A 27928-nucleotide genomic window follows, 5' to 3' on the forward strand; every position below is an offset into this window, starting at 1 on the left:
AACACAGAACTGTTTTTTATTTCCTCTTGCTGAACCCTGTGTATTGTTTTCTCAGGAGTTCTACGATGAGTGGCCAATCCGGCTAGGGGAGGCAGAGCCTTACAAAGGCCCCAAGACACCAGATGGACGAGTGAGGATATTAATTTTTCTTTTTATTAATCTTTATTTTGATATTGAGGTACAGGCCACCTACATGTTTCTCTATTTTTATTTAGGAAGTCAACTTTTATAAGATTATTGACTACATTTTACATGGAAAAGAAGAAATCAAAGTCATTCCGTGAGTATTCATCAGCAGCCTGAAAACGTGTGATAATTAGGTGTATTGCTGGGATAGAATAATAACCTCTGTATCATAGAAATCATTTAATTTCCTTCTCTTTCTAAAGGTCACCTCCAGCAGATCACTGGTGTCTTGTCAGTGGACTGCCAACCTATGTTGCAGAAAATGGATTTGTAAGTTCATAGCAAAAGTACAACCTAAGAGTTTTAGTTCATGCAGTTCTTCTGATTCATCAAAACAAAGCCCCAAATCTTCCCATGGCCAAAAAACCCTACAAAAATATCATGCTGCTTCCAGTGTCATTGGTTCCCAGCAAAATCATGTGAATCAGTAGTTTGGATGGAAACAAATCCTCAGCACAAATGTCCAAAACATCATGAAAATTTCCTTCTGATTGTGGTGACATTGGGGGAATGATGTATGCATCAAATGTCACTTTCCAGGTGCGATAAGTCTCACAATAAAATGTCAAAGTCAGAAAATCATCACATGCACAGTTTCAAATTTTTCTTTTTTTCTTATCTCTTCTTGCATAGACCACATATGTAACTCGAAGTTGTGATGTCTGACAGTTATTATTAACAGTGAGGACTTAGCCCTTAGTTCTCAGTCATTTCTTTCTGTAACCCATACCATTTTAAACTAGAATTGATTTTCTCAACCATTTTGCTTATTCCCTATGAGACATCTTTCACGAGGGACTTCACTGCAAGTGCTCCAGAATGATGTCTGTTACAGCAAACACATCTAATTCAATAGGAACAGATTTAATTTCCGTAGCTAGCTAGGGGCTCCCTGTTATCTAAAATATCAGGCCAAGTCTTGGTGCACATTATATTCCATTTAAACAATGTCTCCTTTTCTTTATGCTGCAGATTTGTAACATGATGAATGCACCAGCAGATGAATATTTCGCATTTCAGGTAATTCCAGTAATATTAATAATTTTAGCTATCATACAAAAATATGCTACTGCTTTACTCCAATCACAGTTGATTACATAAATGATTTCTCCTTTGTTTGTGATGTACAGGTGTTAATGTTACATTGTCTATAACAATACTTGTATTACTACTTTCAAAGAAGTATACAGCATTCTCTGTTCTTTGGCTTTCCTGCAGAAAGGAGCAGTGGATGAGACTGGATGGGTTATAAAAAATGTCCTGTCATTGCCTATTGTCAACAAAAAAGAAGAAATTGTGGGAGTTGCAACATTTTACAATAGGAAAGATGGAAAACCTTTTGACGAGTATGACGAACAGATCATTGAAGTAAGTTTAATAGGATTAGAGGCTCTAAGGTGCTATATGACAGTAATAAAAATATTATTATAGAAAGCAATTTTAAAATGCCTAAAATTTTTCAAATAGGCTATATTAACATCTAACCAAAAGTCTATTTTCTTTACTACAGAGTTTCTTAAGAATCAGAAATTTTATTTCCCTTTATAAACCTGAAAATTCATGAGATCATTCACATTCCAATAATGAACAACAGTCAGATATAATTTTATTTTTAGTCATTTGACTTTTTAGTTACGTTCAGCATCTCTTAAGTAGCATTAGGTAAGCAGGTATATTGTGCTGTTTGCCAATGGATAACATGTCTCTGGTCATGGGAGTTCCTAGACCGTTCATGATCACATGCACTTGGACAGGATAAAGTGCTATGCAGTGTATCCAAGTCCACTGGGACAACTCAGGCTTCATAAGCTTCAAAGTCCTGTACACAAAATGGGAAAACGAGCCCTTAAGTTCTAGATAAGGACAAACAACATCATTAAAAGCTGTGAGGTGGTAACAGAAGTTATTGAGGGAAGGTAAAAGTCTCTATCAAGTAGAGTTACACATTGCTTTGCAAAGGGCACTACAAGAAACTGGAGTTTAAGAAAAGGAACCTCAAATTGTCAGTTATATTTAATTGTCTTGATGTCATCTTCTCTTTGCTTGGCTTTGTTCCAGACTCTTACACAGTTCCTGGGGTGGTCTGTTTTAAATACTGACACATATGACAAAATGAACAAGCTTGAAAACAGGAAAGACATTGCTCAGGAAATGCTCATGTACCAAACAAAGGCCACTCCTGCCGAAGTTGAATCTATACTGGTAAGTTTCTGTCAACAGTCACAAAATTGAAGTGGGAAATTTGATACACAAAACCTGAATTTCTTACTCATTTTCATTTTCAGAAATACAAGGAGAAATTAAATGTAAATAATATAGAAGAATGTGAGCAAAAGGATCTTATCAGGATTTTGGTAAGTCATTAAACTCAAAATTCTGGTAGCATGTTTATATCAGATGTCTTCATTACAAGAAAAGGTATATATAGCCAAATCCTGATTAATACAGTTGATTTTAGCTACCAGTTCCACAAGCTAGTTGGAGCTAATTTAATAAAACCTCATCAATCTCTTTGCTTCTTCTATGTGCAGCCCCCACTGTTACCTACAAGGAAACATTCAGTCCTCCATATGTGTCAATAGTCTTGGATAGTCGGACTTATATAGAAACATTTATATGAAGTAACATTTACATTGTTTAAGGTCTCTAAATATCCACGGGGACAGTGCAATAGCTATAATTGAAGTTATTTTATTTTGAAAATAAAAGAAGGGACACTGATGTAAGGTCACTTTCATCTGGAGTAAGAGAGTACATGCAGGAGCATCCAGTGGAACTACCCTACTCTCAGATTAATTTTCCTCCATTTCCTTAGGCAGAGAAGTCCAAAGACAGTGATCAGTGACTTCACAGTGATGAAACAGATTTGAACTAATCAGTTAAAACTATGCTACTAGATAAACAAATATTAGTCACTTTTTTTCCCCAGACTGTGCTGCCTTTTTATTTCAGCCTAGAAAAGGAGTGTCTCTTTGGAGGAAAACTCTTTTCATGCTCACTTAGTGTATTTTGGTTTTACGTGTGGAGCAGTCCTGGAGCACATGCACTGGCTTACTTTGGCTGAAACAAAACTCAAAGATGTGCTGCAAGAAAACAATGAATCAACTCCCACTGTTAATAGATCAAAACAGAGCTATGTTGAAGAAAAAAAAGGTCAAATACACAATAACCTGTTGACTTCCAGTACTAATCACTTAATGTATTACCTCCTATTACACCACATTTTCTAATGTAGATATAGCCATAAGGAAAAGATCTCATTAAGCTATTTTTAGATACGTACATGTCCATGCCAGAATGCAATGGTGTTAAGGTTTTACTGGCTTCCACAAAACAGATGGTCACACAGCTTACAAGTGTTGAAACAAAAAAAATTAAATAAAATCAACAGATCAATATAGCATTACATACATTTTAAAGTAAAATTAATTTAGTTGCATGAAGATTTGCAAAAATTAATAGACAAATATTACAAAATCTCTCTACTGATATAGAAAGAAGTAAATATTATGGTACAGGCTCCAAATGTAAAAACACGATAATAGTATGAATTTTTAAATCTCTGAAAAATTAAAATGAGTTCTCTCTACACTGTGGATTCATACATTCAGAGGTCTAAGATCGTCTGCACTGCCAAGGCTACATGCAAATGCTTTATCCTGTCACAAGACCTGGAATCCCAGATAGCTAATGGGATAAAGCAGGTGTTTCTAGATCTGATGATTCACAAAGTAATGGGTCTTAAAACATCAGTGCTCCGGGTTTCCTTGTCCTTGACCTCAAAGCAGAGTAGATATAAAGGAAAATCCCAAGCAAAAGGAAATATCCTTTACGTGGATGTTCAGCTTTATTTGTTGAAATCTATGCATACATTCATTCATCTTCTTTCCCTATCTGTAAAAAGATGATTATAGACTACTATGGAGGAGGGGAGTAATTGTGATCATATAATCTATTTTTTGTGTTGCACTTCCCTGATTTAACTCTTATGTGGATTAGGGCACATCCTATAAAATTTGATACTCCCTAGGCTTTGCAGTATACAGATGAAAAGTGTTATAGAACAGTTCACTAATATTGCTAATACCAATTAGGTTATTCAATGTGAATCTATATAATGTATACAAAATAGGTAATTCAAATTTAACACAGGCTTCTTTTTTAAAAAAATTTGATTTAATTTAATATAGAATACCTCTGCATTCTCTACATTTTAGAATTTAGTACGTGTTTTGTGAAGGTTCTTCAGTACAAAGAAGAGTTGGCCTAAGCCCTGTATCTGCCCTTCAGAGAGAGAAAAATCCCTGAATGGCATCCAGAGAGCTTCTAATTAAATTTAGTACATGGGGAAAGGATGATGCAGGTGTACAGTTTATTCCTTCTGGAATGATCCCTCATTGTCATCAGTAGTCAGGATTGTTCAGAACAAGCTGTTGTAAACTACAGAAAGGCAATGACTAGGACAGAATCACCACCAACTGCAGCACTGGAAAGTAAATGATTCAAAAGGATTTGAAGTAAGCTATAATAACTACAAATACCATATGCTTTATACCTTTAAGCTCTGTAACAATTTTTACTTTATGCGCATACTGAGATCATTCAAGAGCTAAGTAGTCAAGAATTCACTGCAGACAAATGAGAATACAAATAAGATCTGTGAATTTTTATATCTGATCTTGTAGGATTTTCCAGCCCACCTTCAATGTGCCAAATCAGCCTTGCAGGTTTGTCTGTTAAGAGTAGATAGGCTGTCACAGACAAAGAGAGATCATCACAGGAGATAGGGTAAGACAGACTAATTTTGACAGCTGGTCGTGGGGCAGAAATAAACCACCAGCACTCCAGAGGTTAAAAAATATATAGGAATCTTCACTTGCCTATAGTCTCTCCATAAAAAGACAAGGCTATGGGTAGTTAGGCATGCAAGCAAGCCTTCTGATATTGAAAAAAATTTTGTTGCTATATTTTATTCTACTGTAAATGTAAAAAATGTTTTGTTCTAGACAGGTTGGTTTTGGTCACTGTATTCATCATTATTCATAAGATTCAAAAGGGAAGAACAGTACTTAATAGGAATATTTTTTGTTGTAAAAAAGATGAACTGCAATATTGAGACCAGGCTAAAAGTGAGAGAATCACAGGATTTTATACCAGGAAGGAGAAAATTCAAGGCCTGAGATTTCTGAACTAAGGAAATGTTGAGATGGTCACAACAGATGGTGCTGGAATGCAGAGTAGGAAGAAACACCATCCAGCCAAGACGTTTACGTATCCTCTTTGATAAGAAAGCCAGCAGTATCATGACTGTGTTTCATAACTTAATACACTTCAGTTTGTACCAAAACCTGAGATCTTTGAAGGTACAGTAAACATAATGTCCTTAGGCAATGTTTCTGCTGGAGTCAGAAAAGAATATAAAAAAGTTTTTCCAACTTTGTTCTTGCCAGAAAAAAAATTGTCTTTTTCACTTTTCCTGACAGAAGGAAGAATTACCTGATCCAAAAGATTTAGAACTGTATGAATTCCGCTTCAGTGACTTTCCTGTTACAGAGCACGGCCTGATAACTTGTGGAATACGACTGTTCTTCGAGATAAATGTTGTTGAAAAGTTCAAAGTCCCAGCTGAGGTCTGATTTATTTTGTTTTATGTTTATTTTAAGACAGAAGAAAAATAGCTGATTGTAGGTACTTTAATATAGAAGTAGGCAATACTAAAATATTAGTGGTATGGATAACAATCTCTCATTCTTATTTCAACACTTGTATATTTGTCATAAAAACTTAAAACTAATTCTCAAATTGCATGAGCTATGAAAGAAATGAAATCAACATTCATTTAGATAAGGACAATTTGCTGTTTCCATGTTTAATTCAATGAAAAAAACATTTATTTTCATAGCATTTGCACGGTATTACAGTGATTTCATAGTACATTCCAGTACATAGTTTCATAGGAATGTCATAATTTTGTTTCAGTTAACAGCACTGTCTTAATCACTTTTGTTCATAATAGGTCCTTACAAGATGGATGTACACAGTCAGGAAGGGTTATCGAGATATCACTTACCATAACTGGCGACATGGCTTCAACGTGGGACAAACAATGTTTACTCTGCTGATGGTAATGCTGCTAATAGTAACCTTATATTCATTATTTAGTTTTCATTACAATGACATCTGGAAAATTCAGGAAGTTTCACACTCAGATATGTCTGTTTTCTTCCACAGACAGGCAAAATAAAGAAATACTATACTGATCTAGAAGCCTTTGCCATGGTTGCTGCTGCTTTCTGCCATGACATTGATCACAGAGGGACCAATAACTTGTATCAAATGAAGTAAGTAGAAATGCTCAAATATATTGATATGTAGTTTTTTAGCAGCAAATGAAAAAAAAAAATGTCAAAACTCGCAAAACTGTAAGGTATACATTCTATATTCATGTAGCATGAATGAACACTTATCCTACAGAAGACTTCTGTCTCAGAGCATTTGTCATTGTAGTTGAAACACAAAGCCAAACTACAAAAGCACAATCTTAGAAGGATCTCCTGGAGCTACAGTTCATTTCTAAGACAAAATAAGCTCTTGCAGTGCTTGGATTGTAGCAGTCTGACACAACAAGGAAATGAGAAAAGTAAATAAAAAACTCCAACTGGATTACTTTTTTTTCAAGACAGAGTGTAAGCACTTTTCTGAAGAGGGATTCAGGATGTAGCATAGACAAGGGACAGTTCAGAGGGTGACAGGATTTAAGACGCATTCCTTTTCTCTGTTTTCTACTGTCCAATTTGACTAGCTCAGTTTCCCCCCCCCCCAACTCAGTTTACTGACTGATGTAGGTCCTTTCCTGTGGTGTAATCTTCTAAAGTTATACAGGATTCTGAGCTAAAGAGCTTGTGTTTTGCCACTGGGTTCACATGCCAGTGAGTTATAACATCAAGAGGCTAAGCCTTTGCTCCTTTTTGTTCTGAGAAAATGTTTTAAAGGATTTCTTTGTGATTTTTCCCTTGTCTGTCCCAAAATAATATTAATTAGCAGATGCTTGTTATAAAACAATATCAATTAATTTTGGTGTAAACGTACCTTTTTATTACAACATTACATATCACAGTGAGACCCATTCTTCTCCTGAAGAATGAATGATCTCCCATTTAGTCTTTTTTATCTGATCTGCTAGGGCTGAGAACACAGGTTTCTCAGGATGTCATGTGTTTTTCAGAAGATTATAACCATAATTTTCTCAGTACAGTTTCTCACCAACTGCATCTCCAGAATGATTCATTCTCCTCCTCTGACCCTGGATATACTCCTCCCAGGAGAGGCACTGCATGGTGGAGCAGTGATGCGAGGGGATTTTCTGATTATTCTCAGGGATTCTCCAGATGACGTAGGAGAGAGAGAATGACAGACGCTGATTCTTATTCAGCGGGCTGCCTCTCCAAATAAGTTTAAGGGAGGTTTTAAATCTCCCTGCTGTGGTCTTCCCTAGCTGAAAGCCCTCTGTGTTAGGTCACACGCAGTAAAGCTATTTATAAAAGTTATTAGGCTTTACCATGACAGTCTTAATCACAAGCCAGAAAACACAGGTAACACGTAGCAATCCGCCTTGGGTTATCTGAGAAAGAGAGTTATTAACCAAGGGAAGACATGACGAAAACACATTTCCAAACACGCAGATCTACCTGGAGCCTATGCAGACACATAAATAGGACACTTCACCACCACCATAGTCTGATGCAGAATTTCATCTGGTTGAAGCTTAGCTCAGCTCAGAGGAATGCTTTGAGCTCTGTGATAACACTAAACATACCTGAGCTGCCATGACTTCTGCAGTCCATAAAACAGTGATTTTGGGGAAGGGCAGGAACCCAAGGGCATTAGCGGAATTAAACGCCATTATACTGTTACTTTAGATTTAACTTACTTACAGTAAGTGAGAATAACAGGGGACACAGCTCACAGTCATTACGGAGAGACAAGAGTTCAAACGCTGTGCCACACAATAAATAATAAAAGATAAATAAAAGTTATTTTTAAGGTACACAAAAGGTGTAGATTAAACAAACAGCAAAAATAAATGTGCAAGACAAAACAGAGGCATGATTTAAAAAAAAATTGTTTTGTATTGTGAGGCATCTAACCGTGCCTTTGACTCTAGTTAGCACTGAACACTCAGCACTCTCCAATTTCCATCATTACACAGTCACAAGAGTGAAGGCAAGCAAGCACATTTTTTTTGCTCTGCATCATACCAACGGTGAAGGTATATAGATTAAGCTATTGAATATACAGATCAGAAGCATTTTAAGGAGTATTATAAAGAATTTCTTCTTTTTCAATAGGTCAGCAGCTCCACTGGCAAAACTTCATGGCTCTTCCATTTTAGAAAGGCATCACCTAGAGTACAGTAAAACCCTACTGCAAGATGAGGTACGTCTGCATGAACCTTCTGCTCACACTGATCAACACAAACGATCCATTTAAGTTATGAGGTCCCAAATTTCATTGTCTCATTCATTTCTCTAGGTCTAGATTAAGAAATAATGGTAAAATTCAGAAGTTTAAGCAAAACTCTTATGCATTGTCATTTCTAGAGAAATACCAGTAATTCCACCAGAAACAGGCTCACTCAAAACAGAAAAGCTTTTCCTCTGAGCCTCACTCGCATTCCACAGTTTTTTTCCACTTGCACGAAACAGCAAACATTGAAACCAAAGCAGAAAATAAAAAGCATACATACAAAATGTCATGATGGAGCTGCCGGCTCTGGCAGTGGAGGAGCAGAGGGATGGAGCTCTCTAAGGAGGGCACCCCCCACCTCAACATGGTAAAACAGAGAAAGCAGTACCATGAGGCTCTGCTGCAGCTCCCACTACTGATCTTCCGGGAATGAGGCAGATGCCCTCAGCTGCCCTTCCCCAGCAGCCTGGAGCCGAGGCTCCCTGCCACAGCCTCCTCAGGCTCAATAAAACAGTGCCAGTGCCCCTCGACAGAGCCTCTGCCCCACAGACCCCTGCTCCTCCAGCGGGCATCAGCCATCCTTCCCTCAGCGGGCCTGGCTCTGGCCTGGCTACCTTGGAAGAGACTACGTACAACTCCTTCCTACACATTTTGCAGGGAAATACGAGATTTAGCAGGCCAGGCTTGAACACCCATGCCCTTTCCATCCCACTTAATCACAGCAGCCTGGCAGGCAGCCACAGCCACCCACATTTATCATTTTCTGATCCCCGTGGTGCTGCTGTTTCCTGACCTCGTGAGGTCACTGAATAAATCCTTGCACTAACCAGTAGCACAATGACCATAAAAAAACCATGAGATTTATGATTTTGCACTTAGCTACAGTAGGTCTCTGACAGCACTGCAGGCAATGGCACCGACTCACGTTAACAGGAGGAAAAGGTGTCTACTGTGAAGCTTTAAAAAGTCTAGGAAAATCAGTTTTATAGAATGTAAACTGTAAAGAAATTATGAAAAGTGCCATTTCTTTAAGAATTACATGGAATACAGGTGGGTGTTTTTTTGGTTTAATTTATGTATTTATAGTAAGACTTGCAAGTGTATGAGTGTCTGTGGATTTAGTTATTTGTGCAGCCTCCTAGATCTGCCTGCCATTCCCACTTATTTAGCCATTTATTAGCCATGAATAAGGGCAGTCTTCACCAACTGAATAATTTTTCATTTGTAGCATTATTTTAATTTAGGGACTATAGTTGGACGATTTTGTCATGCTATTCTGAGACAACCTAGATAGTACAAACCAGACAGTGTTATAAAACGAATTGAATTCATAAACTTTCCATCCTGCAGAGTTTAAACATCTTCCAGAACCTAAATAAGCGTCAATTTGAAACTGTTCTACACTTATTTGAAGTTGCAATAATAGCAACTGACTTGGCTTTGTATTTCAAGTAAGTACTAAATTCTCTATAACTTCATACTGAAAAAAATGTCAATTCTATACAATTTATAACTGTAGTTTTTATTTGTTATGCAGAGTACAGAGCTATATTTAAAATTGTTAATTCTAATTCTCGTGGAAAAGGGATATATTATATTCATTATAAGCTTTCAATTTAGAGAACATATAAGTGTATATAATACTTAGCACATGTTTAGTAGATCATTCAAATATGCTCTTTGTTACAGCAAACACTGTATTTCAGAAGCAAGGGCTCAGTAGCCTAAGCGTAAGGTTGTGTGCATGTGGTATTTGGTGTACTGTACTAAAAGTGCTCATGCACAGGAGCATGCTCGTGACGTGGAAATTAGGGTCTTCGTTTAAAAACAAAACTGCAGACACCAACTGATCCTAGTGCTAAAGACTCCACATGTCAAGTCATGCATCCTATTCCTAAGTTGTTGACTTAATGTGCTTTTATAATGGGTATTTTCCTTAAAGACATATGGAGCTTTTTGTTTTGGTCCATATGCCTTATAACGAGGCAATTTAAAGCCAGGAGACAATATAGTAAGTTGTTTAAGAGCAGTTATTAATTTTTAGTGAACAGTAATTCCATTATTTCATTCCCTCTAAATACAAATTAAAAGATTTATTAAGCAATAGCAAGACATGTTTACATTTTTCAAAGTTCTTCTCTGTCAGGTCTTAGTGCTTCTTTGGATTTTTGAGTGGAGAGACTGAAGAACTTTTATTAGTATTGGCTTCACTTTTCCAAATTAATTACACTATGGGAAGTAATAAACATATAATACTGAAGAATTAAGTCTGTCACCCCAAACAGTTTAATATGAAGAGTTAGGAAATGGGTTGGTTTTTTTTTTGTCAGGAATTCTGATGTAATATTTTACATGTCAGTTGTAGATAGCAAAATCCAAATGTGCTAGGCTACCTGAAATGCTTGAGTTCAACAGGAAAAAAAGTGTTGTTTTGATACTACTATAACTAGGATACTACTGTGTAAAAGTATAACTATCAGAAATATGGGGGTTTATTTCATTTTTTAATGCAAGAACTACACATGGTTTATTGGTATGTTTTAACAGGAAACGAACTATGTTTCAAAAGATTGTGGATGCAATTGAAAAAATGGAAACAGAAGAGGAGGCAATTAAATATATATCTATCGACCCAACCAAAAAAGAAGTCATCATGTAGGTGGTCAATATTTCACTCTTTATTCAATGACTACTCAGGACCAGATTTTTAAAACATTGGGCACCTAAATATGTAAATTAATACTTGGTGTTATTGTCCAATGATTTTAAATTAGATGTCTACAATTTTCTTAAAATGTGCAAATATGTATCCATCTGCATCTTAGGAATCTAAATTCCTTAACCTTTTTTTCTCCCCCTCTATCATCATCTTAACTATCCTCCTGTTTCATTTTGTGTTTTCAAGGGCTATGATGATGACTGGATGTGACCTGTCTGCTATAACCAAGCCTTGGGAAGTGCAAAGTAAGGTAGGTACTTTTCAGACAGACAATACCCCCTTTGCCATCTCTTTTACTGTCTAGTTAGTACATGATAATTTTTTTTTTAAATACTTATTATCATATTATAGATATTCAAGTATCTGCACCCAACTATGTTTCCAGAAAACAACTTCTATTTTTCTGTCACTGTAAGTGGAAAGGTTCTATGATGTGTCTCCCCAGCCACTCCACAGTTGTTTCATCCTTCTCTACTTGTCATTCAGCTAAAACTGTCATGACTGATTCTGTCAGCTGTTCTGGCTGCCTTTAAATATAATTCAGTTACTTTTACATTATCCAACTTCTGCTATTTTTCAGGTATTTAAGGTAGAGATTTAACAACAGCAGGATTTGAATTAGTTGTGTCTATTATGTAGATCTCGGTGCCAAAGTAGCTTAAACATGCTAAAATTAAATTCTGTGATACAGTGTGACACTGTTTGTACATAAGTACTTCAAATACGTCAGTAATGACTGACCATCACACTGAATCTCATCACTTGGTCTTATAGGAAGAGGTTTTAACAATGCATCATCAAAATACAGCTGTAAGATACTTGTGGAGCCTTCTAAGTAATACACAGATACTAGGCGATGCTGTTATGTTGCCAATAATATCTTGTTCCTGTTGACAATAATAATAATTTACTTAGCACGCACCATAATATTGGCAAAGATAATTTCCTGGAAAAAGCCTGAAGTACACCAGAGAGCGTCTCAGTTTTGACAGAAGTGCTTGATTATCTCTACAAGGATTAGAGTGGAATTCTATGATGTTTGACCAAAACTCCCTATTTCTAGAGAATTTTTAAACTATTCAAAGATAACACAGCTAGCAAGAAATCAGTCCTCTCCTTGTGGAAGGGAAGATAGTAATTCTTTAGTAAGTAATAATATGCCAGTTGTTGCTTAATCCGTGTTTTCACATTTTCTTGGGCTTATTCTTCTTCACAGCCTGATTATTTTATTTATTTATTAACATTTACTGCTTTCTGCTGACACTTCCACTGCATTGTGATTATTCAGGTTGCCCTCATGGTTGCAAATGAATTCTGGGAGCAAGGTGACCTGGAACGAACTGTGCTACAGCAACAACCAATTGTAAGTAGCAAATAATTTAACTGAGTTAAGCAATATTAACTGTTACTAAAACATTAAACAGATAACGGTCCATGATGCTTACTAGATCTTTACACTATAAAGCATGATATAGACATAATGCTAATTATTGTTATTTTGTTCTAGCCTATGATGGACAGAAACAAAGGAGATGAACTTCCTAAGCTCCAAGTTGGTTTCATAGATTTTGTGTGTACGTTTGTGTACAAGGTAAGAATAATTTTTTTTCCTGTTGCAGAAGTTCATGGCACAATTAGTGACAAACTTGCAGTTAAAAAATTCTAGACAGCAGCAGGACAAACAGCTATCAGAACCACAACTATGTTGCAGTCTTTTACTACATAGAAGTATTGCTTCCACAAAGCAAATTCAGCAGATGTAAAGCAAATTCATAAAAAGTGAAATCTCAGTGAAAATTGAAGGCACTGAGGCTTTGTTACTACCTTGAAAGACTGAGTTAGGAAGCCCAGTCTGATTCTTCACAGTCTCATTTAATATAAGTATGCAACATGTGGATGGTTACAGAAAGCAGTTAATGGCACAACAAAGGGAACGGGAAACTTGCAATATTCTGGAAATATAGATATCCTGTATCTTCTGTAAGGCACTGAAATGCCAGTCTCTGTCTAGCTTTCAAGTTTATCCCAACATGTCATGCAGAAAAGTGACATACAATATTTTAACATCTTTAGACACATCCTCATCTGCTTGGAGTATAGTATAGAAGAGTAGACTTTTTTTATTATATCCTGATACTAATAATCATACGATAAAATATCATTAATCATAGTTATATTTCTATGAATCAGACTATTAGATATGGGATCAGGGAAGAAATCAAAATGTGCAGTATATAATTCAGATCTTTTCTAACTATGTGCATGGGAGGGCATTATTATCCCAATACGGTATTCCTAATAATATGCCACCGCATCAAGGCCAAGAACATGCTTTCAAATCTGCACCAGCAGGCAGTTAGACTATTTCTTTTAAAATTTTTCATCTTCTACAGAAAACCCACTACCTGGGATAGAACAAGTGCTTGAAAACAATGTGAAATCAAATAAAATTACTTAATCTAATATACATACTGAATTACATTTTATAAAAAAATGAAAGCTAGTGTTTTCTCTGCAAAGCAGCAGTGTTGCCACAAAGTCAGACTTTACAAATCATCACCGTTTTCAAATTTCTAATTTACTAATTTAAATTGTTTCTATAGGAATTCTCAAGGTTTCACAAGGAAATTACACCTATGTTTGACGGTCTTCAAAACAACAGGGTTGAATGGAAAACACGAGCTGATGAATATGAAGAGAAGATGAAAGTTATTGAGGAACAAAAGAAAAAGGAAGAAGAAGAAGCTGCCAAAAAAGGTTAAGTAACTTCTAAGGTTTTCACTTATTTATATTTGTAAGGCAGTCAGTGTATTCACATATGCAGTGTAGTTGTGCAATATTCTATTAAACTTTATAATAATAGTATACAAGTTCCGAATTGCCCAAATTAGATTTATCTTTACTTGGAAGAGGAGTAGCCTTTCAAGACCACACAAATCCAGTATACGGACCTAATTTTCTGAACTGCAGAATTATAGAAAATACATCAATCACAAAAGTTGAGGGAATGTAAAATTTCCTTTGTCTTAAGACTTAAATCTGAATGTAATTCAATATTTATCTGTGAATGCTGCAATCACATGAAATCCTGAAGATGCATCAAAATTCTGTGTGGCATCAGCCCCGAACGTATTCAGGTGGTTTGTTTAAGTTGAAAATGAAAAGCATAAGAAAAAGAGACAGGAATGGTACTGCAAATCTCTACTTCTCTTTCCAGTTTAAGATAAAGCTTTTGGTTCTAGTTCCCTACCATCAGTTTCTTGGCTGAAAGACACTCTCTCATATTACAGACTTAACACTAACACTTTAAGACAGCCCAAGTCCTAAAATTGAAAGTATGGTTCTGCGTATGATAATCTAGAAGAAAATCTGATTTTATAGTAACCCAGAACCTATCACTCAGGTGTAAGAGTGAAATGAGTCAGTTATATATATATTCTGTATTGCATGTGGAATAGCAGGTCAACAGCTCTGCCAGTCAGCTGAGATGACTGAACAGGTTCAGAGATTAAAACTAAAATGCATGTGATTATTACAGAATGATTTATTGCCAGATACTTAGGAGACGCAAAGTTAGTTTCATCTAAAAGTGTTTTTCACATTTTTAAAACATAAAACAGTACTGAATAATTTATTTGTGGTGTCTGTGGGAAATAGGTGAGTATTCTTCACATTTCACACAAAAGAGAGGCTATTCAAGGCCACTCATCAAGCTACTGTCAGAGTGTGAAGTGGAACTAGAGAGTTATTGGCCTCTAAAACAAATGACACTAGGCTTTTTTTTTTTTTCAAATATTGCAAAATGGTTGAGAAGTACTGTAGGATACATGATTTAATCAAAGCAGATTTTTGAAAGAGAAATTTAATAAAATGAGTCAAATATTATTATTGTAATAAAGTTACAAGAAATACTTTGGCCTTCTCACACTGCGATACCACTTACACACTTTCACAGGAATTATGCCCACCACGCTGTCTCTCAAAATTTATTTTTAAAACCACCTTTTTGCAATTAAACATATAATCTTACCTATTTAAGTTTAATTTATTGCTGAGAACTAGCTGGTTGTATGAACACAGTACGCTTGACTTAAGTATGTGAAGTTCACAGAAATACCAGCAAAACAAAACAAAACGGAACTTACACAATTAGTTTTCTTGGCAAAAAGTAAAGTTACTCAAGTCTGATCCTATGCCCTTAAGCATAAGGTTCTTAAGCAAAAATTAAATTATACATTTAGGAAGACTCAGGTATTTCTACTCCCACTTGAAGTTAGGACCACCTCACATTACTGGTATTTCTATTAGTCACTAACTTAAGAAAAGAAGTATCTTCCCGCAAGGAACCTCATACAGGCAAGCATGGACACACTGATTTGCAGGAGCTAAGGACCTGACCTTTGTATATCGTAACTGGTATCACAAAATGTAAGTGAATTGTTTTGCATCTTTTTAAACGTGCACTGGAGTGAGGCCACACAGAGTTGTGAGGAACAGGTCTGACACTGTCAAATCAAGGCCATGTAAATATACGGGTTTGTTGAGTCAGCTCATACAACATTAATTCCATGTGTGCTGAACCACAGTAGTTTCTCTAGATCACACTGACCTGGCTATTCTTAGCCATTCAATACAGAAAACAAAATAAACATATTTGCTGAACCACTACAGTGGAAAGTTCAGAACCAAAATTAATACAGTATTAAACTAAGAAAATAAAATACATAGTTAGTAGCGTAGTGTTGATTATATCCACAAATTACAGAGGGTAGGACACTGATCATGTGACATGTTTCAATGCAGGTGGAAAGGGTCGAAAATGACCTAATAACATGGTGATCCACAGCTTTCAAATGTAAGTTTTAATTCTAATATTGGTATCTTACCTTAAATGAACCTGGAAAGGCAATTTATTACGTTGAAAGAATCTTAACTCTGACCAATGAACATCTGTGGAATCATTTGAGAGAGATAGTAACAGAATCAGTAGCTATAGATAAAAAACATAGAAAGCATCTCTCTTTTAATTGGTAATTACAAAGGGATCCATGCAGGTTGGATAAAGGCTTAGACAATTAGGTCAAATTAAAGTTTTTGTATCATCTGCTTCAAAAATAGATTCACAGATTATATTGATACAAGAGTTTATTTCTTTTGCATGGCTTGCATACCTCAGTTTTGTATGTGTGGGACAGAGCTATACATATTTAACTACTGAAACTTTCCAGTTAGAGTGGTTCAGTGTGTGTTTGGTCCTTTGAGAAAAGTTGGTATAAACTGCTACACTATATACACATAGGTACACATAGCATGTGCTATTGTTTCCTATTCTGTTTTCCCAGACAAGTGGTGAAATCACATTCAATTTTCAGAAGGTCAAACACACAGAATATGCATATCACAACAGCAACACTGTTTTAACGAGAAATTAGAGCAGATAAAATTAACAGAAAATACTCACTTTACTTTTCTTCTCTGTTTTTTAGCTGAAGGTGCAGCTGGAGGTGGTGGAAGTGCAGAGGACGGAAAATCCAAAACATGTACAATTTTGTAATTCTTTGTCTCAGACACTGTTTCTGCTACAGAAAAGGCACCTAGAAAGAACTTCAACAAGCCCCAGTGGATTTCTGCTTTGCATAGAGTAGTATAGCTCGATCTCTTAAACATCCTCTTAAACACTTGCCACTTGTTGGAAATAATTTTTAATGGAGTAAACAAACAGTTACAATTTAAAGCTGGAAAATTAAAAGAAAAAAATAACTACTCAAAATGAGTTAACTGTGTGCTCTAGATTTTTTTTCATGTCACTCTATTTAGATACAGTGTTTTTATTGAAATATGTAACTTCTGCACACTGTCCACAAAAAATATAAGTAATTTTGACAGATGTTATATTAAATTACTCAAGGAAACCTAATATGTACAATTCAAGAAAAAAAATTGCAACATTTTTGTAACTTGTATATTTAGATTTTTATATTATGTATATTTCTGGAATTGTCCCTTTCCTTCATTCTCCAAGCTATATAAAGATCTAGAGCAAACTTCTTCACTTTAGGAATGAACATCACAATTCCCTGGCTCATATCTATTAAAAGGACATACATGTTATACAGTATTTTCTCAAAACTACCAACAATAAATTTATAAATTGTAGCCATTGCCCAGAGAAACCAGTCTCCTGCCCATGTGCAATTGGCTCTGCCCACTGTCACTAAAATCATCACCTTATATGATATAAATCAAAAAAGGGAGATTGTAAACATCGTGCTTTGTGTACAAGAGTTTACTAGGATACCTGTACCAGTACATCTACAGCAGGATCTACAAAGGCCTTTTAAACAGTTAATGCACCAATGCACCTTTTCTAAATTGCAGAAAGTATTTGAAAACCAATGAACTGGCACCAATTTAATCCTGGGAGCGAGAGGACAGCAGAAGTAGAGCACATCAGAATTACCTCCATTTCTACAAGAACACAGATTGCACACAAATTCGCTCTTCCTAAACAACAACCTCCCTCCCAAACCCTTCCATTCTTGAAGGATGACAGAGCCCACTCCATACCTTCTACTGAGGTCTCATGAATCTTGCTCCTCCTGCAGATGAAGGAAGGAAAATGGCCAGTATGGATCCAAGTATTCACTAGAACCAGTTCCAAATCTAAGTGATGGATGCCAAACACAATTTCTGCAACAAGCAAGTTTGACACACAGGCTCAATCCTACCACTTTTCTTCCCCCGTTCAAGAAAAGCTGACCTGTACTATTTTTTTTTTTCCTCTTTGGAGGACCTTCAGTATCCACAGAGAAGGGAGAATGATTTGCCATATTAGATAACTTTCTAAGAAAGCTCTACAAACATAGATACTGTTCACAACTATCACCCCAAGCTAAAGGAATCCACAAAAAAATTCCCGCTTATTACATCTGTATTTATAAATGGGCCAAATATTTTATGCAAACTTAGTTATGACTTAAAACTGAGTATCATGTATTATTTTCTGTATTAAATGCAGATACGAAAGAAAGATATTTCAAGGTTGTTTAATCATGTAATTTTATTCAAATTATATTAAATGATGTATTTAATATGTATACTGTACCATTTAATAACTGTATTTTGAAGACCCAAAGAGGAGTTAGTTATGCAGAACGCATAATAAATAATACTCGAAGCAACAAATATAGCAACATGTGCAACGAAAGCCCCTTTGGGCAAGTTGCATACACATAAGCAGATTGCTGCAGATTGGATTTGACTCTCAACCAAGCTTGCAAGATGACAGAGAATTAACCTTTAAATCCACCTTCTTACCTAAAGAAGCCTTCATGCAAGGCTGCGTTTATTTCTTACTCAAGGACACCCTAAATATGTCCTTGTACTGTCATCTATTATGCAAGTACAAACTTTTGAAAATGTAATTATGTTAATTAATACATGTAAATAATTGGTAATTCTTGTAAATAGAGTTCTCCACATACTCATGAGTGCATGGAGACTGTTCATAACTACGCTGCGACCATCTCTGCTGTTGCATTTTCCACATACTTAATATTAAGTACTTTCTATAAATATATCTACAGTGGGAAGTACTTACAAAAATATATTTTATACATTAACTTTCCTCAGATTAACATGAACATCTAATTAAAATAAGCTTGTCCTTTACATCCAAATTAATTTTCGTCTGACAAAGAAAATAGCTACTGTATCTACACACGTTCAAACTGTTTCTTTGAAAACATAAAATAAAGGATATTTAAAATTGTGCTGCAATGTGAAAAGGAAGATGAATCCAGTCAGTTTCTCAAGCAATATACATTCTTTACTTGTATATTTAGGATTACACTTTTAAGAAGGATTAACATTCTATCAATGTTAAGGAGATCAGAAACCACAGAACACATACAAGTCACATGTACATCTCCAGTAGAAAGCCATGCACTTTATTTTTTACATGAAAAATTTCACCAACAACCAGATTTTTGTAAGTGGAATTATCAGTCATTACATCGTATTACAACTACAAAAAAATTTAAGGAGTAGGTGACACATTTCTGGTATGGTTTACTTAATTCAAGCAAAATACATATTTTTTAAAACTGAGCTTCTCCAATGCATTTGAAAATATTTGCAGAAACTAATACCTGAATATTGAAGTCTATATGACCAATAAAACCTCTTGTTTAATAAATAAGAAATATGAATATATTAAAAGTGTAGGGTTTTAAACTAGTAACAGAATCTTCCAAAATGCCCATTTACAAAAATCTGGCAGCCAATGAAGTTTGGGATAAAATAAAAAGCAGCCAGCTTCCTTAATGTGATGTCAATAAACTACATTCTTGTTTGCTTACATCCTTCCTACTTTTAAGTTTGGGTGCCATATATCTTTTGCACTGAACTGAAAAAAATATTTCACTCCTTTCACAAGTAAACAGCCTACCACAAGAAAAAGTAAGTTTTTAGCCCTAAAGCATTTTACAAAGATAATCTACACAGATGGTCCATACGAGTGACGAAAGAAAAGCTATGTTGGCAGAAAGAGGTTTCCAGTTCCCAGTCATGGCTGGATTTCTAGACTTCCATCTTGACATTTCATGAAGAAAATTAGCCTACATCAATTTCAAGTTTCACAGAAACAAGTCTTGAAAATACTCATCAAACTCCTCCTCCCTGTATTAAAAAAAAAAAAAGGAAAAAAATAGTGAAGACCTTTGATTAGAATTTGTAGGCAGTATAGGCTATTTTGACTTACTCAATACATTTTAATAACCTTCACATTCCCCTGTCTGTGGCACCAGAACACCACTGAGTTGACTGTTAGGATGCATGCCTCCTCTTTAAGAAACACACTTAGGTTCACTACATGGAAGAAGACCTGAGATAATTTTAAATGTCACAATATTCATAAAAATCTAAGGAAAAAATCTCTGCCTTTTCAGTTCTGAATGGACATAGTATGTTTTATTAGCTACAAGTACACCAGATCAAACTGACCGTGATTTTTCATCTGTTTCTTGTAGAGGACCCTTCCAGTAGTCAGCATCTGAAGGACCTTCTTGTGTATCGCTGTTATCTGAATCTGTTAAAAATGAAAAGTGCTTATGAAATTAATTGCAACAGAAATAATGTTTTTGGTTTATTTAGAAGGTATAATGCTAGGAGCAATATTTAATTGTAACCATGAGAATAAAAAGTACACTTTACTTTGCATAAAGCAAAACCAAAACAATTTTCCAATATTATTCAAAGCAGCATCAGAAAGACTTATAGATATCATGAACTAATAATTTGGCCAATCAAGTCAAAACAGTGATCTTGACACAACAGCAGCATAGCATTAGTTGCTAAAAATAATGGTTTATAGCCACAAACCCAGAATTACAATACCATTTCAACTCATGATATTAATAAATTACTTTACTTACTTTACCACTACCTGGATGACAACTTTTATTACCTGCAACTTATCAATAGATTACAGCATAACTGCTTCATGTAAGTGTACAGTAGGAGTGAAAACCCAAAACCCACTCCTTTTAAGAAATATGGCCTGACCTACCCCCTCCCCCAATCTTCCAATAGAGCCTTCCTGACAAAACAAAAGACTTTGGGCATGGTCTGAGTCATAAGAAAAAGGCTTCAGGTCTTCCTGTATCTAGTTAGGGAAAAAGTAAATGCTGAGGACATTCCTAAAACTGTATAGCACAGCAGAGCAATCGGAGAAGCACTCAATCCCTTCCAGACAGCGTGCAGCAAGAACTGGTAAGACCAGGAGAGGGGGCTCGTTTCTTCAAAAAAAGAAACTGGCAATTGGAATTGCCGAGATATACACCAGCGCCTAAGGAGCCACCGAGACTCTTGAGTGCACCCATCCGCAACAAGAGGTGCTACAGGTGGTAACTAGGAAATACTTTAGTTAAAGCCTGGGATTTATTTAAACTCTATTAATTGACCAGAGTACATATTATTACTGTATCATTCCTGAAAGGAAATGTGGCCGTTGTCATATGGACCTATTTTTGCACACTCTACTCTCGTCTGGACCTACACGGCCTCTCATTTTTTTGATTATTTCCATTCTGTTATCTGCTCACACTTTTATTCCTCACATAAACGTAAAAGATTTCTTTCATAACACTCCTTACAGTTTTACTCCAAGAATCTGTAAGTATGTGTTTCAAATCTTCATAACAGTGCTTGTTTTCACATAGCATTCCTATCATCTCATAAAATATTAAAACTGCCAGCAAATAAAACTAAGAGCAATGACAAATGACCATGAAGTAACACAACTTATTACAAAAACATAAAATGCAGAATATATTCAATACTTTACCTTTATCAGAATTATCTGAATCTTCTGAAGAAACCTGATCTGGAAAGAAACATAATTTTAAAAAAATAGTAAGCCTATCTTGGTTTATCCATTATCTTGAAATGTTTACAAGGATATTCCTATTACAAAATATTACACACAACACATGCACGTGCACGCACACACCACATATTCAAAGCAAGCTACCAAACGCTGAAGTAAAAAGATTTTTTTTTTGCATGAGTTTGAACGACACCAATTTGAGCTCAAATATCCTGAGAGCTGTGGTGTAAAAACGTTATCTAACATTTTCAGAAGGCTTTCAAACCCAAAGCCTCAAGGAATAAAATACTACAATGCTTTCTGGTATGCAACATTTAATTCTTGGACAAATTTTCCTTGCAATACATATTTTTCAAAAAGTTCTCTGTCTCTGTAAAATGGAAGAAATTTATCTTCCCCCCATTTTATCTTTTTCGTTCACCTAGGGAATTTTACCTAAGATGTGTATCTTTTTGACTCCCTGTGTTACAGAGTCAAAAAAGTTACAGATCTATATTTATACATAATTACATATCTATATCTCTACATAAGTAGCATTAGGAAAACCCACATTCAACTAACGCATCTGAATATATTAAAAATTGAAAGTTCAAAATTTAAATTTACCTTCACAGGTCTTTTTTTTCGACTTCTTTTTTTCTGAAGAAGATAACTTTGTCTTCTTAAGTTTTGGCTCCTCAGAGCTTGGTACACGCATGCCTCCCTTTTTATGTGCTTTGACTTCTTTCCTCCTGAAAAAAAAAGGAATAATATACACCTTCCCTATTATAGGCAGTCCTGAAGCAACAGGAAATCTTAAGCATTCAATGCAGTCAAACAACTGTCATTTTTTTGAAACCTATCACTAGTTAAACTGGAAAAAGTTAGATAGTTAAAAGTTAAAGTTAAAATTAAAAGTTTAAATGCTAAAGTGCTAAAATGACACTGACACAGGCAACAAACCTAGTGAAACGCAATCAAAGACAAAATGCAGAAAATAATTTTATAACATGCTAAATTCTTATTTCTACTTATTCTTTTTCTCTTAGCAGACAATTTTGTATATATGATATATGTAATGCGAAAAACACAGTCAACACAGATTTTGAAATGTATTTTCACACTTGATAACAACAAAACCTAAGGTAGAAGAATCTCAAGCCTAGGAACCTGCTGCAGACCAACAGTCCATATATTTTATTGTCAGTATTACTTATATAGGCTCACTGGATCAACATAGGCTGTTTTTTTCTTGCTTCTTTGCACGAAGTCATCACTAAAATTCTTTCAAAGTATTACTCTGCAGTTGACAAACAGAAAATGTTTGACCATGCTTATTCTGAATTCAAGTGGATTTTAGTTTAAAAAATAAGACAAATCAAACTAACCCCAGTTAGTTAACTCTCCTTAGTACGTGCCTATAGAATGCTTCAATGAAAGTGAATATGAATCAACTTTTAAAATGGATTAACTAACTATCTTGGATGCATTCATCTAGACACACCTCTGATCTGTGTTACCTTAAAAAAGGAAAAATTTCCTATCCCAAAAGTTTCACCTTCATATGCTTTCTAGTTAATTGTCTAGCTTAATTACTGAGCCATGTAACTAAGTTAATGCCACATTAAGATTCAGAAAATCATACAAACTGCATATCAATAGCTGTGGAATTCATTAAGATTATAGACAAAAAAAACCCCAAATCAATCTTAATGCATACATTTGACAGGTTCAAAATTCACATTTTTTTCCTCTACAATAAATGATTCTCAAAGAACAAATACTTACATTCAAAATTTCAAAGCAGAGTCATTTGACTCACATAAACCCACTATTTTTAAGAACAGGAAAAGCACTCCAGCTCTTAAACACAGCAAGCGGAAAAATACAAGAGAAAGTAGACTGTTGGAAAAGAAGAATTTCTAGGCTGAAATTAAGCAAAGGAAACTTTCACATCCGTGGGAATGGGATTCTCCCAGTCTGAGGGGTTCTGTACTTTCATTAGGACAACAATATCCAACTCTACACAGCCAGTGACTTTGTAAGAATTCCAAAACAGAATCTATTTCAGCAGAAGTGAAGTTCATAATCCTCTAGCTGAAGTTTTCCCCCTATTTGTTGTTCACCATAACTGTAATCTATCAATATTTCAGCCCCCATATTTTCAAAATATTTCATTACCGGTGATGAAAATTTAGTTTGTAGGAACATTGTGGACATAGTCCTGAAAAAGAGAGAATGAGAACATTACACTGATGTATTTGATAAGCACAATTAACAAAACTTATTAATACATATATATAAAATTAGATAAAATACTGTCTTCCAATTTCAGTAGCTTTTTTTCAAAACTAAAGTTGCAGTGTAAATGTAGCCAGTGTTGAGAAAAATACCATGATAAAAGTCTGTCAAACTCCAGAAAAAGATTTTACTGAACCTGGAGAAAGATCACAGGTTTAGAATCATAGAATCGTAGAATAGTTTGGGTTGGAAGGGACCTTGAAGATCATCTAGTTCCAAGATCATCTAGAGCCATAAAAGGCTCTCCTTTAAGCCATTCCACTGGGGTAACCACACACTAGTGAAGAGGACACATCGTAGTTCATAGAATCATCAAATAGTTTGGGTTGGGAAGGACCGTAAAGACCATCTAGTTCCAATCCCCCTGCCATGGGCAGGGACATCCCACTAGATCAGGCTGCCCAAGGCCCCATCCAGCCTGGCCTTGAACATCTCCAGGAATGGGGCAGCCACAGCTTCCCTGGGCAGCCTGTGTCAGTGTCTCACCACTCTCATGGTGAAGAAATCTTTCCCAATGTCCAGTCTAAATCTGCCCCCCTCCAGTTTATACCCATTCCCTCTTGTCCTATCCCCACAAGCCTGTATGAATAGCCCCTCTCCAGCTTTCCTGTAGGCCCCCTTCAGATACTGGAAGGTCACTATAAGATCTCCTCAGAGCCTTCTCTTCTCCAGGCTGAACAACCCCAACTCTCTCAGCCTGTCCTCGTAGGGAAGTGCTCCAGCCCTCCGATCATCTTTGTAGCTCTCCTCTGGACCCATTCCAACAGCTCCATATCCCTCTTATGCTCACGATTCCAGAACTGGACACAGTATTCTAGATGAGGTCTCACAAGAGAGGAATAGAGGAGCAGAATCACTTCCCTTGACCTGCTGGCCACGCTTCTTTTGATGCATCCCAGGATACAGCTGGCCTTCTGCGCTGCGAGTGCACATTGCCGGCTCATGTTGAGCTTCTCATTGACCAGCACCCCCAAGTCCTTCTCTGCAGCGCTGCTCTCTAGCATGTCATCCACCATCGTGTACTGAAAATGGGGATTGCCCCGACCCAGGTGCAGGACCTTACACTTGGCCTTGTTGAACCTCATGAGGTTCTCAGAGGCTCACTTCTCCAGTCTGTGCAGGTCCCTCTGGATGACATCTCGTCCTTCCAGTTTGGCAACTGCACCCCTCAGCTTGGTGTCAACTGCAAACTTGCTGAGGGTGCACTCAATCTTGCTGTCAATATCATTTATAAAGATCTTGAACAGCACTGGTCCCAGTACAGACCTTTGAGGGACAACTGGCCGTGGCAACTCTTCATAAAAAAAAAGTATCAGTACTTATCACGTACAGATATCCCATTTTAGGGATCTTTGGGGACAGATCAAATTGTTCTACAATTATACTGAAGACCCAAAGGTCTCTTAGAGCTTTGCCAGAGACTAGAGTGCTACCACATGAGCTCTGCCAGAGACTAAGTGCTGCCACATGAGGAGTCTTGTGCACAAAAGAAAAAACACCATTAGCTTGTTCTATGCAAAGTAACTGTGTAAACTATGGTAAGTTTAATTATCTGATGAATATACCAAAATGTACACAATATCGAATAAGAAAAATCCCACTCAAGAGAAAAGAATGGGAAAGGAAGAAAATTACTTAAAGTTAGAACTTTTTGGAAGAAAACTTAAATATTAAAAAAATAGTAAATTAGTATATCTGGAGGTGTGCAAGAAGTTGTCTGGTCCCTGAGGACTCCTAAGCCACATAACTAATTAAGCAAGGACAATGATGAAACCCTCCTTGCAAGGCAGTATTATCTGTTAAAATCAGATGTTAAAATGCTTGTATGTAAAACAGCTTTTAATCAGTTACTCTATTTTTTACACTACCTATTATGCATCATGAAGTGCTCAACCTGTAACAACCTTGTCATATATAATGATAATAGTGTTCTCTCTAAATTAAGACCACTACACTGCCTGTAATTAATGAGCAGAATTATGTTCTACTCAGCATTTTCCATTTCGCTCGAACTAATACCATTATAATTGAGTTTCACTCAATAGCTTTTAAAGCACAAGATATTGGCCTTCTTTTAAGCGTATATTGGCCTTCTTTTAAGTGTATTTAAGTGTATATGAAGAAAGGTTGACTTACTCAATTTTACAAGTGCATTCCTCTTTTCACCATGTTCAACATAACCAAAATTCACCTCCCAGCTCTTCAGGCCTTCTTCCTCCTCACAGTGCTTATTTCCACAGGAAAACTGACCTTTAAAGAGGTCAAAACAAACAAACCATAGTTCAATGATTAACAAGCATTATGTTCAGTTTTTCTCAGTGTTGCTTTCTGATTTCCACTTCTTTCAAATAAAAAAGCCCAGATCAAAAGTAACATCCAGATTAAGGAAACAACAACAGATAATGACAAAGGAATCAATCATACTTGTCAAATAGTGCATATTTGCAAAGAAAGAACATCACTTGTACTGTGTTTTACAATGTATAGATGAAGGCAAATGTTATGAAATAAGCCTAGTACTGAACTCTGAAGAAATGAATGTCATTAGGATACATTCCAGATCTTAAATGATTACTTACTTAGCAGGGGCTGATGGATCAGATGTGAATCAGACATTCATCTTTAACATCAATCTATTCTAAGTATCATGTGTGTACAAAATGAAGACGCATGTCTTCTTAGCACCTTACTAGTTTACTTGATACACTAGACATACAATTTCTATTCTAATGACTTTTCATAAGTACTTTACTTTTAAGAAAAGGAAATCTAATACTATGAGAAACTATATGGCAGCTTTAAAAGCTTCCTTGGGTTTATTATGTTAATAATAATGGTAATTCTAAAGCAATTTGCACACAATCAATGTTGTTTACACCACTGGGTCCCCAATATTGCAGTAATAAAGATACAAATATTCCCTTTGCAGAAAATTGATTTGTATGCAGAGCTGGCAATAGGGATGTGTATTAATAGGCTCACAAGCAGGACTGGCAGTGAACGATTAACCTCAGAACATTCTGCTTAAGCTGCTAACTGATGGATTGGCAGTGTCCTTAGATACTTCAGTTCAGAAATTAAAAACCATCTGCAATGCTAACACTTGAACAAAAAAAAATTCCCAGGACTCTCTTTAAAAAAAAGTTTCAAATTAATATGCATTAAATATGTTTAACTGTATGTAAAGTATGGCTATCAGCACTCTACATCATTAGGAATAATTTATATCCATTATGAACAAGTAAAAGTCGACAAGGAAAAATTTCTACTATATAAAAACTTTTAGAACTCAACCAGATATTTCACATCCCAAAATGAACCCAGAAGAACAGGCAGAGAGACGAGAGATACATCACTTATATATATGATTAGGTGCTCTTTACATTATGGAAAATCCATTTTGGATATTCTACACTTTGGATGTGAAACTGCCTATGTTGACAAGGATATAGTTGGAACAACATCTTCAGATTGCTAAGGCAAGCAATGAATTTTTAGGTAAACCAGAACTTGACTGTGTAAACCACCATAATTCTGCGCTCTTACATATTTACTTGCATTTATGATCATCTAAATATTTGAAATCATGGTGGGTTTTTTTTTCAGCAGGTCCCTGCTCCATGCCATACACACACATAAACAGCCAGGCTTCTCTTACCGTCCCTCCCACACTGCAATCCCTACAACACATACTCAAAACCTTGACTTAAAGACATAATTCCACCCTCCCTGAAGTTTTTTTCAGTAGTATTAATCACTCTAGAACAACTGAAAATCACAAAAGCATTAAAAAGCACGTTTTTGCAAAGCAGGAGACCATTATAATTCCCATCATATATATGGAGAACACAAATCAAAGGAAACTACAGACCAGACTATTCAGTAGTTGA

At 35.8% G+C, this 27928-nt stretch overlaps 2 protein-coding genes across 3 annotated transcripts in view; one reads left to right on the forward strand and one right to left on the reverse strand.

The window, feature by feature from the left end:
• PDE6C (phosphodiesterase 6C) overlaps positions 1 to 16995 on the forward strand; it is a 28889-nt gene extending 11894 nt beyond the window's left edge. Inside the window, exons 5-23 of one of the 2 annotated variants that reach the window (XM_054072131.1) lie at positions 56 to 130; positions 216 to 280; positions 390 to 456; positions 1159 to 1206; positions 1405 to 1554; positions 2245 to 2388; positions 2472 to 2540; positions 5670 to 5816; positions 6203 to 6310; positions 6418 to 6527; positions 8535 to 8622; positions 10003 to 10103; positions 11200 to 11307; positions 11558 to 11621; positions 12660 to 12734; positions 12879 to 12962; positions 13975 to 14128; positions 16175 to 16226; positions 16858 to 16995. In XM_054072131.1, the coding sequence (XP_053928106.1) occupies positions 56 to 130; positions 216 to 280; positions 390 to 456; positions 1159 to 1206; positions 1405 to 1554; positions 2245 to 2388; positions 2472 to 2540; positions 5670 to 5816; positions 6203 to 6310; positions 6418 to 6527; positions 8535 to 8622; positions 10003 to 10103; positions 11200 to 11307; positions 11558 to 11621; positions 12660 to 12734; positions 12879 to 12962; positions 13975 to 14128; positions 16175 to 16194 (1677 nt within the window). In that variant the 3' untranslated portion in view covers positions 16195 to 16226; positions 16858 to 16995. The remainder of the gene's footprint in view (positions 1 to 55; positions 131 to 215; positions 281 to 389; positions 457 to 1158; positions 1207 to 1404; positions 1555 to 2244; positions 2389 to 2471; positions 2541 to 5669; positions 5817 to 6202; positions 6311 to 6417; positions 6528 to 8534; positions 8623 to 10002; positions 10104 to 11199; positions 11308 to 11557; positions 11622 to 12659; positions 12735 to 12878; positions 12963 to 13974; positions 14129 to 16174; positions 16227 to 16857) is intronic. The other variant, XM_009570661.2, reaches the window with a different exon arrangement.
• A 2916-nt stretch (positions 16996 to 19911) lies between these two features.
• The window catches only part of LOC104067947 (protein FRA10AC1), a 28264-nt gene continuing 20247 nt past the window's right edge, over positions 19912 to 27928 (reverse strand). Inside the window, exons 9-14 of the mRNA XM_054072135.1 lie at positions 26175 to 26288; positions 23919 to 23961; positions 22365 to 22489; positions 21717 to 21755; positions 20375 to 20459; positions 19912 to 20050 (exon numbers count right to left, since the gene is read on the reverse strand). Of these exons, the coding sequence (XP_053928110.1) occupies positions 20008 to 20050; positions 20375 to 20459; positions 21717 to 21755; positions 22365 to 22489; positions 23919 to 23961; positions 26175 to 26288 (449 nt within the window). The 3' untranslated portion in view covers positions 19912 to 20007. The remainder of the gene's footprint in view (positions 20051 to 20374; positions 20460 to 21716; positions 21756 to 22364; positions 22490 to 23918; positions 23962 to 26174; positions 26289 to 27928) is intronic.

Source organism: Cuculus canorus, chromosome 7 (assembly GCF_017976375.1).
Source record: "Cuculus canorus isolate bCucCan1 chromosome 7, bCucCan1.pri, whole genome shotgun sequence".
Taxonomy (NCBI): domain Eukaryota; kingdom Metazoa; phylum Chordata; class Aves; order Cuculiformes; family Cuculidae; genus Cuculus; species Cuculus canorus.